We start from the raw sequence: 16,709 nt of genomic DNA, 5'->3' as shown, positions 1-16,709 counted from the left end.
GTGAGTCCCCTGGGTCCCCGCAGCAGCTGCCCCGGCTTTGGAGGCACCTGCTTTCTCACCACACGTCCTGCCTGGGGTTGGTTGCTCCTGCCCGCTCCTCTTTGCTTCCCTGGTGCTGGGAAGGTGCATCCCCCCCGCTCTGTCCCCCTCTCCAGGGTGCCCTGCCCTGTCGCAGCCCCCCCGGAACTCCCCGTTGGTGTGGGGCGGTTGCCAGGTGCCAATTCCAGCACCAGTTCCAGCGGCCGGAGGGGAGCGCAGCCATGGAGCGGGGGGAGGACAGACCCTGGGTGCCGCGGGGCACCCTTGAGGCGTGGGTCCCGCTGCCCCTGTACAGGTGGGACCCTCGCCCGGGGAGGAGAAGCTGCTGCCCCTTCCCCAGGAGCTGGAACCCTGTGCTGTGGCCACCCCAGCATGGCTGTGCCTCAGTTTCCCTGGGGAGGATCTGTGTGGGAGCCCATCTCTGGCCTTTAAGGGCCCCCCCAGTGCTGTGCAGCCCTGTACTCCCTGCCCCGGGCACATCCCTGGCCCTGGGGTGCTGTTGGTGAGGACTTGGCAGCCCTGACAGCTCCTTCCCACCCCCAGTGACCAGTACCTGACGCTATGGGGGCCGCGCCGGGGCCCCGTGCTGCAGCAGGCCCTGCGCTGGAAAACCTCCCCCATGGGCTGGGACGCCGCAGGGCAGACCTGGCCCACGGGGCTGAGCGGCGGCGACAACGAGCGGGTGGTGGATCCCTGGTACAGCCTGGACTCCAGCATCGCCCAGCGCCGCTGGCCACGGGCCCAGCGCCTGGGGCAGGAGCAGGACCCCCTGCCCCCAGGTGCGGATCTGGGCTGGGGGAGGGATGGCGCAGGGGGTCAAGGGGCTCTCGGTGCCTCCGTTTCCCCACCTTGGGGGGGGTGGGTGGGAAGCCCCAGGGCCCCTCAACCCGCCCAGGGTGGGGTTGAGCTCAAGCCACTTGGGCTGCTTTGGGTGCTCCCTCAGCTGTGCTTCCCCCCAGCTTACGCCCAGCGCCTGCGGGAGGTGGCCTGGTGGGACCCCATTGTCCCCGCCGAGTACCCGGGACACTGCACCCGCTGGGGAGCTTTTCTCTGGCAGGAGAGGCCCGTCCTGGGGAAGGAGTACGGTAAGAGTGGGGGGCCTGGCTGGCTGTGGGGCTCTGGGGTCCCCAGCTGCACCCCCTCACCCCCTTCCCCTCTGCCTCCCAGTTGTCACCCGCAGCCAGGACCCTCGGGTGCTGGGGGGCAGCTCGGGCTACGTCCCCACACTCTCCTTCTGCCGCCCCCCCACCACCACCCAGGACATCAGCACCTGGAGCCTCCTCCACCACCAGCCGTCCACCCACCAGTAAATGCTGCTGGTCCTGCTGCCGGCCTGGCCTGTTCCTGGGGAGCGGGGGGGGCAGAGGAGGGAGGGGTTGGTGCCCGTCCTGGGGCGTTTGGCCTGGCAGGGTGCTGCTGCTCCCTGACCCCCAACCCCAGCACCCCTGCACCTGTCCCAACAAACGAGGAACCCGTGTGTCCTCAGAGCAGGGGAAGCACAGGCCCCCCCGCCTCGAGTGTCCCCAGAACTGGGGTGTCACATCTTTATTGATAAAATAGCTTTGTCCGTTTGTCCCTGCCATGGCTGACACTGGGCCCCCTCTGCCTGTCCCTTCTGGGGTGGGGAGGGGGGTGGTGGGTGCCAGAGCCCAGCCAGCCCCTCTGCGCTTCCCTCCACCCCGGGAGCTGCTCCTGGGGGGAAACGGGGAGCGAGATGGAGCCCCACAGCCTGCGTGGGCTCCCTGGACATGTTGGGCGGGGTCGGAGCTGGAAGGCACTTGGTGATGGACCCCCCAGTGGTTCCCCGAGACGGGGGCAAGGCTCGGCGCAGCCCCTGAGCCTGTCGGCTGCTGCCGCGGTGCTGGCTGGGTCCCTGCTGGCCTCATGTCGTCTTGAACCTGGAGGAAGGTGGGGAAGGGGGTGGGCTGTCTGCCGGGCTGGGGACAGAGCCCCCCAGCCCCACCACTCACTGCTGTGACGGGTCGAGGTCTGGCCAAGCCCCCACGGCTGCCAGCTGCTGCTCCAGCTCCAGCAGGCGCAGCCCCATGTACCCTGAGGACAGCAGCAGGGCCACCACCCTGGGGACAGGCCACTGTCAGGCAGGGGCACTGGGCACAAACAGGGACCTGTGCCCCTGCCCTGGGGACGCAGGGGAGGGCCACACTGGAGAGCGGGGATGGGCACCCTGGGGTGTCCCGAAGCACCGAGGTGCACGAGCAGGGCCCACGGACTCACAGCAGCAGGTAGATGAGGAGGATGGTGTTGAGGGAGCTCAGCTGTGCCGTGGTCCAGGCCCCTAGTGCAGTGTGGGGTCCCCCTGCCAGGAGGAGGTGGTGGCAGTGCCAGGTCCAGCCCCAGCAGCATCGCCCTCCCCTGACCCACCCAGAGCCTGTGCGGCTTTCTCAAGGGCACCTGCTCACCATGGCTCAGAGCCAGCACTGCTGCCTCATCCTCCTCTTCCTCCTCTTGCCTTGGCATTGGGCTTGGCCTATCTGTGTGCAAACCAAGAGATGGTTGGGACCAGGAAAGGGACTGAGGTTGGCTCTGGGGGTCCAGTGGGGCACATGCACCACAAGGCGCTGATGGATCTCCTGTGCTGTGGGAGATGCTGCGCAGGTGGCTGGGGAGCCAGAGCGGAGCTGCCAGCTGTGAGCAGGGCAGGAACACGGGGCGCAGGGCGGCCGCTCACCCGGCGGCTCCTGGAAGCTGTCGGGCTCTGGGGTGCTCTGCTCCGGGTCCCACTGGCTCGAGGTCTGAAAGAGGACAAGCCCAAGTGGCGGTGCATGTCCCCATGGCACCTGCCACAGGGACACGAGTGGGACTCGTGCCAGCCCTGAAGTTCCTGAGGTCTGTGCCAACCCAGGCTGGGGCTTTTCAAGCCCATGTTACCCCTGAAAACCTTCCCATGGGGCAGGCACCTGCGCAGCGTGGGCTGCTGCCACCGCATCTGTCCCTGTCCCAGCCAGGGGCGCTGGGGCTGTGTCTGCCTCCTCCCAATCCTGCTGCTGCCCATTTCCCAGCCTCACCAGGGGCTTCCGAAGGATTTCCCTGGTGTTTGGAGAGGCCAGGGTGCTCCAGCCGCTGTCCTGGACAAGGAAAGATGCAGGGGGGTGCAGGGGGTCACAGCCCCCCCCACCGCCCTGCAATGTGGGGGTCGGAGCCCCCACGTGCCCGGCTCCCACCGGGTGCAGCGTGTACCGGCAGGTGTTTGCAGACCGACTTGAGGAGCTGGTACGTGTCCTCCCGCCGGCGCAGCGACACGAAGAGGAACTGCCGGGGACCAGCACACGGGTTCACACCAGAGCTGCTCCCTCAGTCGCAGCCCAGAGCCCCCCGGTACCGAACAGCCCCAGCCGAGCTGCCTCCAGCACGGCCCCTCTCTCACCTTCTCCCCCTGAGCCGTGCGGATGCTGAGCGCGTTGGGCACCAGAAGCGCCGTGTTGGTCTTTTTGAGGGCCGAGATGGAGGCAACAGGGACCACCACCTGTGCCGGGCAGCCAGGCAGTGTCACTGTGTCCCTGGCTGCCAGCTGTACCCCCCACACCTGTCCCCAGCCCACCTTGATGTCCTTGAGCAGGAGGCTGGAGCAGAAGCAGACGTGCTGGGAGGAGATGTAGAGGTGGCCACGGTAGAGCACCTCTCTCTGCCAGGCACAGGAGAAGGAGCCCAGCAGTGTGTCCCGCTCGGCGAGCGCCCCGAAGGCTTTGCAGTAGTCGGCCACACGCTCGCTGAGCTGTGGGGGAGGCTGGGACGTGGGGCGGCACGTGGGGCACAGCCCTGGCCCCACAGGCACCCCACAGCCCCCCGCACCGCTGCCACGTCCGCATGAGCGCAGGACGGTCCCCACAGAGGGCGTCACGCTGGGACCGCGGTGACCGAGACTCACCAGCGGGGCTGCGGCCACCGCAGCTGGTTCTGTGTCCCTGCAGGGGGGGTCACAGGTTCGGGATCTGTGGGGAAGCAGCAGGCCGGGCTGAGCCGCTGCGCTGCCCGCAGATCGGGCTGCGCACAGGCCCGGGCATCGCGCCCTCGGGAGCAGCCGGGGGACGCGGATGTGCAGGGCTGGGGGAGCTGAGGGCGGGGGGCGCGTCGCGGGGAGGTGCAGCACCCACCTGGCGAGCAGGGGCTGCCCCAGCCGGGCGCTGCCCTGCTCCTCCAGGCTCCGGCATCGCTTCTCCTCCAGCCCCCCCCGCCTGCTCCTCCTCAGCTTCCCCGGCATGAAGGACGAGTCTGACACGCTGCTGGGGGAGAGGGGACAGGTTGGGGGGGTTGGTCCCCACGCTGCCGTCCCTGCAGCACAGCAGCTCCTGTGACACTGACACCAGCCAGTCCCTCCCCTGGGGGGGACATGGGGACAGGGCCCAGCCCCTGCCAGGACCAGGAGAGCAAAGCCCACCCGGTGACATGAGCACTTCTCCCCGCACAGTGACACATCACCCGCAAACCCCCACAGCTGCGGGGGCACCAGCTCCCCTCATCCAGCTGCTCAGCAGCCCCCCAGTCAGCTTTTGGGGTGCACAACCCCTATCAATCACAGCAGCTCTGCAGCGAGTGGCAGCAGGCGGGAGGCACCGCAGCTCTGCCAGACCCCGGCTTGCCCCGTGCCTCAGTTTCCCCAGCAGCACGGCCCGGCCCGGCCGCGGGGAGAGCCTGGCAGCCCCCGGCAGCAGCACCGGCAGCAGGGCGGTGCTTGGTCCCTGCCTGCTGCTCCACAGCTCCGCAGGGAGCGGCACAACTGCCATCGTGCCAGCGAGCTCTGGGAAGAGCCGCAGCCCTGTCCCCACAGCCCTGTCCGGCACACGGGCCCCAAACCCAGTGCCAGGAGCCACCCGGACCCTGTCCCACCAGCCGGCACCTGCGCTGCTGGGGGGGACCGCATGTCCCAGGGTGGACACCAAGACCCCAGAGCGGTGACGCAGGTTGGCTCCAGAGGGGACGGGAGTCGGGTTCCTCTGCCAGAGCCACAAGCGGGCAGCAGAGCCCCCTTGCTGGGCAGCTCCTGCCCACCCCACCAGTACCTGCCGGGGGCACAGCCCAGCCCTCCCGCCCCGAGACCTGCGCCGTGTCCCGCTCCCGCTCCTTCCAGAGCTGTCCCAGCCAGCAGCTGCCTTCTCCTCTTCCTCCTCCTCCGGCTGGTGAGGAAGGGCGGGCAGGCGGGGCTGGGACCGGCCACAGCAGGTTCGCAGGAAGGTGTCGGAGCAAATGCCAGCCCGGGGCTGGTCGGAGCCCACGCCACTGAGCCCAGGGCACCGGGCGCTGCGAGGGGGCGAGTGCGCAGCGCGGGGGGTCAGCACACACACCCCACTCGCAGTGGGGCGCAGGAAGCTGCCCTGTCACAGCGCCCGTCTGCCCGCCTCGCCGGGCCCGCAGGCCGGGGGGTTCTGCCTGGGGCGTCCCTTGGGTGTGCCAAGCGCTGCCGGGCGACACTGGCACCAGCCCACGCGCCCCAGCAGCGGCAGCGCCGTGGGGCAGCCACGAGTGGCAATGGGCACCAAACATCCCCAGCCCACAGCTGCCGACCTGCGCTCCGCGGGGCTGACCCCGCACAACCCGTGTGGCTGCAGGGGGCAGCGCTGCCCGGGCGGTGTCTCCGGAGCCAGGGCCGTGCAGCGCCACCGAGCGCCCGCGGGTGGAGGCTCGTGTGCCCCGCAGCCGCAGCCCCGCTCACCCCGCGGCCGAAGCCGGGCCGGGCCGGGCAGAGCGGGGCTCGGGAGGGCCGAGGCGGCCCCGGGGCGCGCAGCCGGGGCCCGGGTGAGCAGCGCGGCCCCGCCGGTGCCCCCGGCCGCTGTGCTGGAGCGGCCCCGCTCCTCAGCCCCGCTCTGCCCGGCCCGGACACGCTGTCCCGGACACGTGGCCCGTCCGTCCCCGGCTGCCACCGGGTGACTCAGTCACACACACCCGGGCCCCTCCCGCTCGGCGGGGCGGGGGCAGCCGGCTCGTTTCCCCGGCGAAGGGCTGGGGGCGGGCGGGTGACAACCTGCGGCAGCAGCTCCTCCCGCCCCCGGGCGGGGCGAGGGCGCACAGGCAGCCCGAGGCAGGTGCCGCACCGGTGCGTGACCGTGGCTGCTAGCGGCGGCCTGGCCGCCACGCCGGGCTCCCCTTAGCGAGGGCGGGGAGAGCCCGGCCGCGCCGCTGCCAGCGGCCCCACTAACGCAAGGAGAGTCCCCATTGGCTACCCGGGCCCAGGAGGCGGGACACCCGCACAGGAACCAATCATTATGCTCCAGCGCTGCTGCGCGGCAGCCATTTTGTTTGTGGGCGCAGCCGCCATCCTTGTTGAGGGCGGCCATTTTGCGGGCCTCTCTCGGTCCCCGCGCAGCCCCTCCCTGTCCGCGCAGGAACGCGGGAGACGGGCTCAAAACCCCCGCGAGCCCTTGTGCACACCCCACCCCCAGCCATGGGGGGCCCCACCCGCCTGAGGGTCCCACCTGAGCAGGGAGGGGCCCAGCAAAGAGACACGGCCATTTACCCACATTTAGAGTTGTTTGTGTTTGATTTTATTTTTTTCCTCTCCTTTTTCTCCTCCTTTAAAAAGTGCCGTTTGTAGATACTGACCTTACATAAGCAAGTTAAAACCGAGGGCCACGTGCCCGTTCCCCCTGCCGGGAGTGACCCCGCAGCCCGGCCCAGGGCCGTCTAGTGTGACACTTGTGCAAGCACAGGGTGACATCCTTCATGCGTCCCCAGCACGGGCTGCGGGGGGACACGAGTCCAGTGCAAGGTGACAGACGGGCAGGGCGCCAACTCCTCGCTAGAGCCCGGCACCCCGTCCCAGTGCCAGCCCCTGCCGGGCCCCCCGGCTGAGCTCAGTGGCACGGGCACCGCGGTGGCAGAGGACACGGCCCCGCTCAGTTGACAGCGCCGCTCTGGCTCCTTCCCTCCACGCCGTCCGTCCCGCCATAGCTGGTCTCTGCTCTGCTCAGCCCCCGCACGCAGACACCGTCTGTGGGAACGGGAGGGAAGGGACACATCAGGAGCCACCACAGCGGCCGCAGTGACCCGCCACGCGCCGGCCTGGACCTTCCGGACCCTCCTGCCACTGGCGAGAGGGGCCCCAGCACGTCCCCAAGGCGGCACGGGGGTGTCTGTCCTCTCCCCCCGTCCAAAGCGGGGCAGAGAGGCAGCTGCTGTGCGGGCACCGAGCACTAGTATGTGGGGCCCCGGCTTGGCAAGGGGGCACCCCATCCCAACCCCCGCCCCCACATGTGGCTACTGGCACGTGGAGCAGCCCTTGCCGCCCCTCAGTGAGCCACGGGGTGCCCGGGTGGGCCGGGCAGGGCTGGACCCTGCGCTCTGGGACGGCTCAGGCAGGCGCAGCCCAGGAGCAGCAGAGCGGGATGGTGGCCCTGCCCCGTGTGCCCACCGCGAGGGTCCCCGCTGCCAGCCCTGCCACAACACAGGGCTCCCGCAGCTGGGGCCACTTTGACTTTAGCCCAGGCTGACGCAGGACACAGGGCTCCCGGTAATCCAAGCCACATGCCTGACCCCCCCCGCTGCCCCCAGTCCCACTCACGGTAGCGGATACGGATGGGCCAGACCATGATGCAGCACAGAGAGGCGATGGCAGCAATGGCAATGCCTCCAGTGACCAACACCATCACCCAGTGGTAGAAGCTGACGCACTCGGGGCAGCAGAGCTCAGTCCTGCAGGGAGAGGGCAGGGACGCTGCTTGGTGGCCAGGACCAGAGCCCAGCCCAGCGTTGCCCACGTGCCCTGGGGCTGCTGAGAGTGGATCTACGTCCTTGGTGTCAGGACTGGTTCACACCGGGAAGCAAGGAAAAGCTCCAGGACAAGGAGGGAGGGCAGCACCCTGGACATGGGGATCCCCAGCCCCGTTGTGTGTCCCAGAGATGGAGTTCTCCTCTAGGGCCAGAAGTTGAGGAAAGACTTAAGACAAATCAGAGCTGGTTTCCAGCCACATCTCCCGCTCTGAAACAGGGGTATTTGCTGCTTGTCCCCCAGGTGATGTGTCTGGAGCTACCGCTGGGCAGGTTCCCCCCACAGGGACGCTTACGGGCAGGGGTGCAGGTTCTGGATCGCCATCACAGCCAGCCCGTTGGCCATCTTGTCCGTGAAGCTCATGGCGCCGTAGACAAACGCGCCGCTGTGCTGCGAGGGGAGAGGGAAGCTCATCGGCCACCAGCCCGGCGGGTGCCGGCAGCGAGAGCCTTGTGCCCTCTTATGGGCAGAGCCCAGATTACAGCAGGGCCCGGGCCGGGGACCGCGCTGCCCACGCACCCGCAGCACGGCCCCCTCGCAGGGGTCCCTGACCCCCATCCCACGCCAGCGACCACCCCAGCCCTGCGGTGACACCCTGGTCCACCCGGCCGGGAGGAGCAGACGTACAGTGTTGGTGCCGATGAGGTCTGCTGTCATGGAGAGGGAGGTGACCAGGATGGTGGCAGAGCCAGCCCCAAGCAGCACGGCCGCCCCGTAGATCTCGGCGCCCATCTCCTTGGTCAGGGCCACCCAGGAGGCGAAGGCCAAGATCACCGCGATGCCCACGAAGTAGGTCAGCTGCTCCAGCGTGGGGACAGGCACAGGGAGAAGGCACAACTCAGATGCCGCCCAGCGAGGCAGGCGTGAGTGGGGCGGGCAGGGGCGCAGCTGCTGCCTCAGGCCCGTGGAGGACAGTCCTGCTCCCTCCCAGCGGGTTTTAAACAAGGAGCCCTCGTACAGCGAGGGCCGTGCAGTGGTCCAGGCTGTTCTACAGCGTTGGCCCCAGCCGCAAGCTGGGTCCCCAGCAGAGCTGCAGGCAGGTGCCTGCACAGGGACACCCGGCTGGCGGGAGGGGTGGGGGGTTGCTGGGGAGCGGTGCTTGCTGCAGGGAGGGGGATGCACTGGAGGGGCAGCTCCCTCCTGCTGGCACTGCAGAGCCCCTGCCTGCCCAGGGTGGCCCAGCCAAACCCTCCCTCTGCCTCTCATAGGCACCACGGGGCCTTCCAGCTGGGTCAGGGCTGCACAGGACAGGCTGACGCTGGCCCAGCAGCGCTTTCCCCAAGCTCAGGGATGTGCAGGACAGGCCCGTCCCCCTCACCCTGCCCACCGCCCGCGCTGTCCCAGCAGGACCCACACTGCTGCAGGGGCTCATCTGCAGAGGATGCCCGAGGGGTCCCTGCTCTCCAGCCAGGCTTGGGTGTGCTGAGTGTTCTGCTCACTGTACAGTCAGGATCTGGCCCCTAGGCCTCATCTTGGGTCTAACTCAAACCCCACCAGGCCCCCAGGACTCACATTTCGACCTATCCATTTATTCACGGGCTTCATGAGGAAGGAGGAAAGGAAGCCACTAATGTACATCACCAGGGGGATGGTGGCAATATATTTCTGCAGGAGACAAGGACAGGGAGAAGATGAGCTCTGGACCACCAGCACAGGACCACTGCCCATGTGACCTCGACATGCGGGCAGGGACCTGCCCAGCGCCCACCTTGTGCAGCATCAGCGAGTTGGTCAGGTACATGGCGATGTAGGTCTGGGACAGGTTGACGATGAGCCGGGTCAACATGTAGAGCACTGCGACCTGTGAGGGGACAGCGATGGGGCAGCACTGCTCAGCCCCTGCACGCTGGAGGTAGGGAGGGCTGGCACCCTCCATGCCCAACCCCGCCATGGCACAGATGCCCGCTGACAAGGGGACAGCCCCTTGCTGTGGTGAGTGCCCAGCACAGCCCACCCTCACCTGCACCAGGGGCCCGTCCCGCTGCCCGAGGATGCCCAGAGCACCCGGGCAGGGCGGCAGCCCGGGACAGGCGCTGCCGGTCCTGCCCGCAGCGGTACCTGGTAGAAGGCAGGTTCCAGCAGCCAGTCCTTCCAGATCAGCAGTGGCTGCGGGAGGTTCGTAGGCTCCTTCTGCAGCAGGGACATGCTCTCCTCCGGCTGGGGCAGCGAGCCCGGCAGGTACGGCTTCTCTTTGGTGCCCAGGTGGAAGATGAGGGAGAACACGGCCCCCAGCCCCACCACGATGAGGGACAGGTTCTGGGTGAGGCAGGGCGGGTTAGCACAGCAGGGGCCCTTTGCTTGCCCATCATCCCCCCCCCAGCAGTCTGCTGGATAAAGATGGGTCCCCAAAAACCCAGGGACAGCTCAGTGTAGCCCCTGCCTGATGTGAGAGGTGAGGTTTCAGGGCACTGCTGTTTCGCTGCCTCTGGTACCTCCACCATTGAGCCACATCCCACCCGGGGAAGAGAAGATCCCAGGACTGAGTCCTGCCACTTACCCGAAATATAGGGACATCCTGGATGCCTAAGTGCTCTGTGCGGTCAGGCTGGTCCACCTGGAAGTTCAGCAGGAGCCAGGCCAGGCCATACACAGTGATATTGGCCATGACAGTGAAGGCATATCTGGGGGAGAGAGCAGCTCAGGCTGATGCAGCAGGACGAGCACAGCCCCAGGCATGGCAGGGACACATTGACCCAAGGCTGCCCTCCAAGCCAGGCACGCTACAGCCAGCTTTGAACCCCGGTGTCATTGCTGAGGCAACACCTCCAAGAGCACACAGCATCTGGCCAGGCATTAGCCTTACTGGTGCACCTCCCCGCACGCCCGGTCCAAGCCTCAGGGCACGACTGGGAGGAAAACCAAGATCCCTCCGTGTCAGCCTGTCCACCTCCTCCAGTCCCAGCTCAGCTCTGCACAAGGATGCCCAGATCTGCCCAACCTGCTGCCCCCAGAGCCAGAGCCCTTGGCCCAGTGTCACCCCAGCCCTGCCCCATCCTGCTCCCCGCTGCACTGCCGTCCCCGCTCGCCTGCCAGGGGGAGCTTCCCCCACCAGGCCCTGCTCCCTCTGATAAACACCCCTTTCCCCAGCCTGATGCTGCCAGATAAGCAGCACTGAGCCAGCCGGGCTCTGTGCTCGGAGCTGCGGGTGCTGCCCCGCCTGGCCCCGGGGCCACCCCACCTAATGGACAGCCCACCAGGGGCCACCCCACCTAATGGACAGCCCACCCAGGGCCACCCCACCTAATGGACAGCCCACCCGGGGCCACCCCACCTAAGGGACAGCCCACCCGGGGCCACCCCACCTAAGGGACAGCCCACCTGGGGCCACCCCACCTAATGGACAGCCCACCTGGGGCCACCCCACCTAATGGACAGCCCACCCGGGGCCACCCCACCTAAGGGACAGCCCACCCGGGGCCACCCCACCTAATGGACAGCCCACCTGGGGCCACCCCACCTAAGGGACAGCCCACCCGGGGCCACCCCACCTAAGGGACAGCCCACCTGGGGCCACCCCACCTAATGGACAGCCCACCCGGGGCCACCCCACCTAATGGACAGCCCACCTGGGGCCACCCCACCTAAGGGACAGCCCAGCTGGGGCCATGTCCAGCGATCCCCAGGGGCACCTGGTGGGTCTGGTCCTTCCCTGTCAGCAACACCCTCAGGTCCTAAAGGAAAAATGCCCCCAGCCCAGAGAAGTGTCCCACAGGCTGTGTCACCAACATCCCTGGCATCAGGACGTTCCCTCCTGGCACCAAAGGTTTGGGTCACCAACCCAGAACACCAGTGGCACTTGGACTCATCCTGCAGGACACCCACCCAGCCCAGTCCTGCTCCTGCTGTACTGAGGGTTCAAATGTGTGATGGCAGCCAGGGGACATCAGAGCCGTGGCACCCAGGGGACCTCTCGTCACACAAGCGATGGGACATGGCACCCGCAGGGGTCAGGGGACGCCCCGGTTTGGCCGTGCTCACCTGAAAGCTGTGAGCTCCACCTTCTCATGGTCACCTGTCACCAGCTCGGGGATGAGGGACAGGTGGGAGATCTGTGTGGCTGCCCAGCCGAACTGGAAGATGATGATGAACGGGAGGTAGTAGACGAAGGCTGCCCACTGCGGCGTGCTGTCCGTGCATCCCAGGCAGGGGTTGAAGATGAAGGGGAAGGACAAGAGGACACAGGTGGTTCCTGGGAAAGGAGTGGAGCAGTGAGAGGCTGAAAGCCCTGTTTCCCTGGGACCCAACGGCCCCAGCCAGCTCAGACAGATGGACAGACACAGCCAGGCCCCTGCTAGGACAGGGTGGGAGAGGGAGGTGGGCCCCTTCCCCCAGCCAGGTGAGACACATGGAGCCGCAGAGCCCCCCTCACCCCACCCTGCACAGGGTGATGTCCTTCCCTCTTGCACTCAGTGGCCAGACAGACAGACAGACGCTTATCAGCAGACTTTTCCCATCGAGTTCCCTTCACAAAGCACAGCATCGTCTCGCACCTGCTCTGTCCTCCTTGCAACGCCAGAGGACAGACCCTCACACCGTCAGGACACGCGGCCACCGAGGGCTTCTCTCCCTGTCTCCAGTGGGCAGATAACCAGTCCCAAGGTTATCTTATCACTGTCCTGCCGCCCGCCAAGGGCTCCGGGCTGTTCCGCGGGCGCAGGGCCAGCCCATCTGTCCCCTTGTCCCCGCTGCCCTGGGGTGGAGAGGCAGCCCCGCTCCCTCCACGCTTGCAGAAGCCAGCGCGATGGGGGGGCAGGAGCAGATCTGCCCCCACACCAGGCTCTGGGCCATGGGAAGGTCCCGGCTGAGTCAGGCCCAGCAGAGCCAGGCTCCTCCCTTTGCCGCAGCGTGACGGCGTGGGGACGCCTGCGTGGAGCAGGCAGGGACAGGCTGGCTTCTCCCTCCCCTCTCACAAGGTTACAGAGCAAATCTGCTGAGATGCTCCACTGCTCCAGGGGCCCAGACACCGCCCTGTCACACGCCATGCCCCGCGTGTCCTCAGCTTCACCGGGGAACCTGAGGGGAACCTGCAGCTGCTTTGCCCGGTCCCCAAGGTCCCCTCTCCAGGGGACTTTGCAAGATCATCCTGCTCTCACCCCTGAACGGCAATACCTCCTCCTCATCTTCCTCCATTCCACATGGCACAGCCACCCTGGCTGCCGCAGGGCTTGGGCAAAGCTGTTCTCCCTGCGCCGAGGGCAGGCAGCGACAGTCCCAGCCCGGCGTGGATCCATCCTGAGCCAGGACACCCGCAGGGTGCTGGTGCTGCCCTGCACCAGCTCACAGCCGGCTCTGGTGCTCCAGGAGCTCCCTGAAGGACAGGGGACTCGGGCACGCCGCCGTGTCTCTGCCCCAGACAAGCCACCAGGGCAGGGAAGGTCCAAGAAGGTTCACACCAGACCAGACTCCTTTGACCCGTTACAGGGCTGTTGGTTTTAACCGAGCCCTGTCTGGAGGACGGGGAAGGCTCTGTCCCCTCCCCAGTCCCAGGGCCCCGCAGGATCGGGCTCTGCTGTCCCCTAAGGGCTGCGAGGGACCCGCCTGTGTCCCCAGGGGAGCGCTGGGGCAGGAGCTGCGGGCCCCAGGCTGCTGCAGCTCCCACCATACAGGCAGGAGACTCCGGCCACCCCCTCCTCACGGCCCCCGGGGACAGGCAGCGTCACCACAGGGGCCACCCCACCGGAGCCGTGCTCCTCTGGCATGGGTGTGTGAGCTGCATCCCAACACCTGCACATCCCCATTCCGCCCAAACAAACGTGGCTTCACTGTGAGCGAGAGGGATGCTGGGGACGCCCCACTCTCCCAAGCGGGTCTGTGGGAGCCCCCCCAAGACCACCCTGCCCATGTTTGCAACACCCCGAGCAGGGCAGGCAGCAGAGGGCTGGGCTCTCATCCCCTGGCCATGCGGGCAGGATCATGGGATTCCAGGCTGCTGGCACAAGTGCCCCGGGCAGGGAGATCGGGACAGCGCTGCCACGCTGGCTCAGACAGGCGAGGGGCTGCTCACCCTTCCCAGCCCATTGCGGTAGGACGCTGCTCCCAGAAAGAGCAGGCAGGGTCAACCCAGGGCTCCCGGCACCGGCAACCCAGCACCGTGGTGGGGAGATGCCATTGATAACAACTCGTGGTATCTTTCCCCACCCGCCCCGACACTGCGGTTTCACAACATTTCCTCTGATCTGAGCACGAGTTGCCACCAGATCAGCTGCCCCGCTCCCACACGATACATCTTGCCGCAGTGTGACTGAGTGTGCCGAGAGCGGTACCGGCACAACTGGTTCCAACGGGTCTGCCGGCCCCGCTGCGGTCAGCCGAGGGAGCCGGGGGAAGCCCCCGCCTTCTAAAAACAACCCGCACTCCAGGCCGGCACGCAGCCCCCAGCCCCGCGGCGCTGCAGCAGGCAGGGCCGGGCAGGGCGCTCTGCTCCCCGCAGCCCCTGTGCAAGTTGTGATTCAGGACTTCCCCTTCAGGGCACGCTCGGCAGCACCCAGCTGGAGCTCCGCACACTTCCCTAAATCTAGGGTGCAGATCTAGCAGACACCAAGATAGGGGGTGAAGCTTCCCCCGGCCCAGCAGCCTCCTTGACTTCCCAAGCAAAAGTCCAGGGAGAGCAGCCACCTTATCAGGCTGCCATTGGGTTGCATGAAGTGGTTGGCCGAGATAAACTAGGAATCAAGATAAGGGCACCCACACTGCAACTGTCCTCTCCCTGCACCAGTCAACTCCGGGTGGGCTGACACCATGCCGTTACAGGGAGGAAGTACCGAGGGTCTTTATCTCTGGCTGTCGATAGGCAATTCTTTACGCCAACTGCCCCATTCCCCATCGCCAGCTCAGCAGGGACGGGCAAGGCTCCTGTGCCAGTGTTGGCACCAAGGACCCTTTCCCAGGTCACACTGTCCCCTCAGAGAGGGACCCCAACACAAGAGTCTCCACCAGCCCCTGCACTTCATTGCATTTTTGACCCCAGGGCATGATGCAAGACAAGTGTCTCTTAATCATTCATAACCAAGCTGGTGCCTCCTCCGCATGCCCACGGGGCCCTTACTCACCAGGCGCCGCGGCTTCCCCTGCACGGCCGGGCAGCGCTGCCTGCAGACGCAACCCCGGTACGGTCAAGGGCTCTGTGCCCCAGAGTCACCCCGGGGACAACCGAGAGCTGCCTGGCCACGGGCCGGTCCCTCGCAAACCCCCAGGCTCCCAGAAAGTCCAGATTTTACTGTGAGTCTCATTTTTGCCGTAGCATCGACCAGCTAAGCACACAGCTCTCACGCTAACTTGGTGGCACTCCCATGCATGGGGACACGGGGACACCCTGCAGCCCCCGCCACCACACAGGTACGGCCCGCGGGACAGCGGGAGCCCCGGGCTGTGAGCACCCAGGCAGCCCCCGCCGCTGCGGGACAGGCCATTGGGACTGGGACAGTGCCCAGGCAGGACGGGGACACCGTGGTGCACCTTCCACAGCAGGGCTCAGCCTGGGGGATGCTGGAGCACCCCAGTGTCAATACACATGGGGCACCCCAGAAAAGCACCTCCCACTCTGCCCCTCTCCATGCAGGGCAGCCCGGGCACATCTCCCCCCGCCCTGCGACTGCCTGGGGCTGGTTCACCCTCCGCACAGGGCACCCAGAAGAGCCCCCCAGGGCAGCCCCACTTCCACACAGGGGCTGCTCCCTTCCACACAGGGCACCCGATTCTGCTGGCCCCTGGGGCTGCTCGTCTCCATCTGAGGGGGATCCAGTCCCCACCTCATGCCACAGGGGCTGTTCCCCCCCCAGACAGGGGTCTCCAGGAAGGCTTCCTTGGGGCTGATCCAGCACCCCACAAAGACTCCCCCAGGGCCACCCATCTCTGCATGCGGAACACCCCAGTTCCCCCCCTACCCAGAGCATCCCTAGGGCTGAACCCCAGCTCAGAAAGGTGCCCTGAGCCTGACCCCCCCACTCAGAGCACCCCAGAAGAGCAGCCTTGGCCCCATGCCCTGCAGGACACCCCAGTAAGGCACTTTAGGACTCCTCCTGCACTCCAGAAAGTCTTCCCTGGGGCTACCCATCTCCACCCAGGGCCCCTTGGAAAGGTGCCTGTGGTTTCCACCCAGGTCAGCCGGGAAAGTTGCCCCTGGGGCCATCTCCACCCAGTGCACCCCAGAAAGGCTCCCCCAGGACCACCTGTCTCTCCACACAGCGCACCCCGGTTCTCCCCCCATCCAGGGCATCCCAAGGCTGCACCCCAGCTCAGAAAGGTGCCCTGAGCCTGACCCCCCTCACCCAGTGCACCCCAGAAAGGCACCTTCAGGGCTGACCCCGTACCCCAGAAAGTCTCCTCTGGAGCCACCCATCTGCACCCAGGGCACCTCGGAAAGGCTCCCCCAGCGCAAGTGGGGCACCCCAGCAGAGCCCCCGCACCCACCGGCCAGGTGCCAGGATTTCCTCCGCCCGTAGCGGCCGCAGCCGGTGGAGCGGTCGGTCTCGTAGCCGAGCAGCGGCGTGCAGAGCCCGTCGGCCGCCTGCCCCGCCAGCAGCAGGCCGCCGGCCAGCCGGTGCCCGTAGCCCAGCACGGCGTGCAGGTAGAGCAGCAGGTACGTGAACCACAGCGAGGCGCACAGGTCGTTCAGGAAGTGCCCGGCCGCGAAGCTCAGCCTCCCCGGCAGCGGCAGCGCCGCGGCACCGGGCGCCGCTCCCGCCGCGGGCTCCGCCATCCCGGCCCGCACTCCGGCACCGGCGGCTCGGGGCGGGGCTGCGGCGCTGCCAGGCCCCACCAGCCCGGTGCGGCCCCCCGGCCGGCTCTGCCCCCGTCCCGCCCCCTGCTCCGGGGATGATGCTCCGAGCGCTGCCCGCGAAGGCTCCTCAGCGCCAGCCTGGAGCGGGGGGGCTGGAGGCGTGGGGGGCGGGGGTCCTGGTGGTGGGCGCTGGAACCGGTTGAGGGGTCCTGGGGGCACTGGGACGCTGGG

At 67.5% G+C, this 16,709-nt stretch overlaps 3 protein-coding genes across 4 annotated transcripts; 1 reads left to right on the top strand and 2 right to left on the bottom strand.

Moving 5' to 3' along the window:
- Window positions 1-85: 85 nt before the first annotated feature.
- Window positions 86-1,445, top strand: TEKTIP1 (tektin bundle interacting protein 1). Its single transcript, XM_065042425.1, has 4 exons — window positions 86-334; window positions 583-818; window positions 999-1,124; window positions 1,207-1,445. Exons 1-4 carry the CDS (start codon window positions 261-263, stop codon window positions 1,347-1,349), a joined length of 579 nt encoding a protein of 192 aa, XP_064898497.1. The 5' UTR covers window positions 86-260; the 3' UTR covers window positions 1,350-1,445.
- A 292-nt stretch (window positions 1,446-1,737) lies between these two features.
- On the bottom strand, window positions 1,738-5,088 carry LOC102093890 (GRAM domain-containing protein 2A-like). 2 transcript variants are annotated; one of them, XM_065042421.1, is made up of 11 exons: window positions 4,152-5,088; window positions 3,926-3,989; window positions 3,599-3,784; window positions 3,425-3,523; window positions 3,238-3,309; window positions 2,958-3,125; window positions 2,729-2,792; window positions 2,460-2,531; window positions 2,275-2,356; window positions 2,010-2,117; window positions 1,738-1,937 (listed from the first exon to the last, which is right to left on the bottom strand). In XM_065042421.1, the coding sequence occupies exons 1-11, from the start codon at window positions 4,256-4,258 to the stop codon at window positions 1,922-1,924; spliced, it is 1,038 nt and encodes a 345-aa protein (XP_064898493.1). In that variant the 5' UTR covers window positions 4,259-5,088; the 3' UTR covers window positions 1,738-1,921. The 2 variants fall into 2 exon arrangements, 1 of the variants encoding a protein (XP_064898493.1); XR_010468267.1 differs by lacking the exon at window positions 1,738-1,937 and having other exon boundaries at window positions 2,061-2,117; window positions 2,460-2,792; window positions 3,066-3,125.
- Window positions 5,089-6,513: 1,425 nt separating this feature from the next.
- MFSD12 (major facilitator superfamily domain containing 12) lies at window positions 6,514-16,505 on the bottom strand. Its single transcript, XM_065042410.1, has 10 exons — window positions 16,169-16,505; window positions 11,738-11,948; window positions 10,257-10,380; window positions 9,818-10,015; window positions 9,468-9,560; window positions 9,272-9,364; window positions 8,387-8,557; window positions 8,055-8,149; window positions 7,553-7,683; window positions 6,514-6,982 (listed from the first exon to the last, which is right to left on the bottom strand). The coding sequence occupies exons 1-10, from the start codon at window positions 16,455-16,457 to the stop codon at window positions 6,888-6,890; spliced, it is 1,500 nt and encodes a 499-aa protein (XP_064898482.1). The 5' UTR covers window positions 16,458-16,505; the 3' UTR covers window positions 6,514-6,887.
- Between the last annotated feature and the right edge of the window lie 204 nt (window positions 16,506-16,709).

Source organism: Columba livia, chromosome 27, assembly GCF_036013475.1.
Source record: "Columba livia isolate bColLiv1 breed racing homer chromosome 27, bColLiv1.pat.W.v2, whole genome shotgun sequence".
Classification (NCBI taxonomy): domain Eukaryota; kingdom Metazoa; phylum Chordata; class Aves; order Columbiformes; family Columbidae; genus Columba; species Columba livia.
The sequence above is the reverse complement of the archived record's forward strand: the minus strand, read 5'-3'. Positions and strand labels throughout refer to the sequence as shown.

What these genes read in the sequence shown, in the direction of transcription:
- TEKTIP1 (XM_065042425.1), top strand. Translation starts at nt 261, where the DNA reads ATGGAGCGGGGGGAGGACAGACCCTGGGTGCCGCGGGGCACCCTTGAG. An exon ending in GTCCCGCTGCCCCTGTACAG is followed by an intron (nt 335 to 582) that starts GTGGGACCCTCG and finishes TCCCACCCCCAG; the next exon opens with TGACCAGTACCTGACGCTAT. An exon ending in GCAGGACCCCCTGCCCCCAG is followed by an intron (nt 819 to 998) that starts GTGCGGATCTGG and finishes GCTTCCCCCCAG; the next exon opens with CTTACGCCCAGCGCCTGCGG.
- LOC102093890 (XM_065042421.1), bottom strand. Translation starts at nt 4,258, where the DNA reads ATGCCGGGGAAGCTGAGGAGGAGCAGGCGGGGGGGGCTGGAGGAGAAG. An exon ending in CGGTCTGCAAACACCTGCCG is followed by an intron (nt 3,126 to 3,237) that starts GTACACGCTGCA and finishes TTCCTTGTCCAG; the next exon opens with GACAGCGGCTGGAGCACCCT. An exon ending in CAGCAGCCCACGCTGCGCAG is followed by an intron (nt 2,793 to 2,957) that starts GTGCCTGCCCCA and finishes GTCCTCTTTCAG; the next exon opens with ACCTCGAGCCAGTGGGACCC.
- MFSD12 (XM_065042410.1), bottom strand. Translation starts at nt 16,457, where the DNA reads ATGGCGGAGCCCGCGGCGGGAGCGGCGCCCGGTGCCGCGGCGCTGCCG. An exon ending in GTGGAGCTCACAGCTTTCAG is followed by an intron (nt 10,381 to 11,737) that starts GTGAGCACGGCC and finishes TCTCTCCCCCAG; the next exon opens with ATATGCCTTCACTGTCATGG. An exon ending in ATAAATGGATAGGTCGAAAT is followed by an intron (nt 8,558 to 9,271) that starts GTGAGTCCTGGG and finishes ACGCTGGAGCAG; the next exon opens with CTGACCTACTTCGTGGGCAT.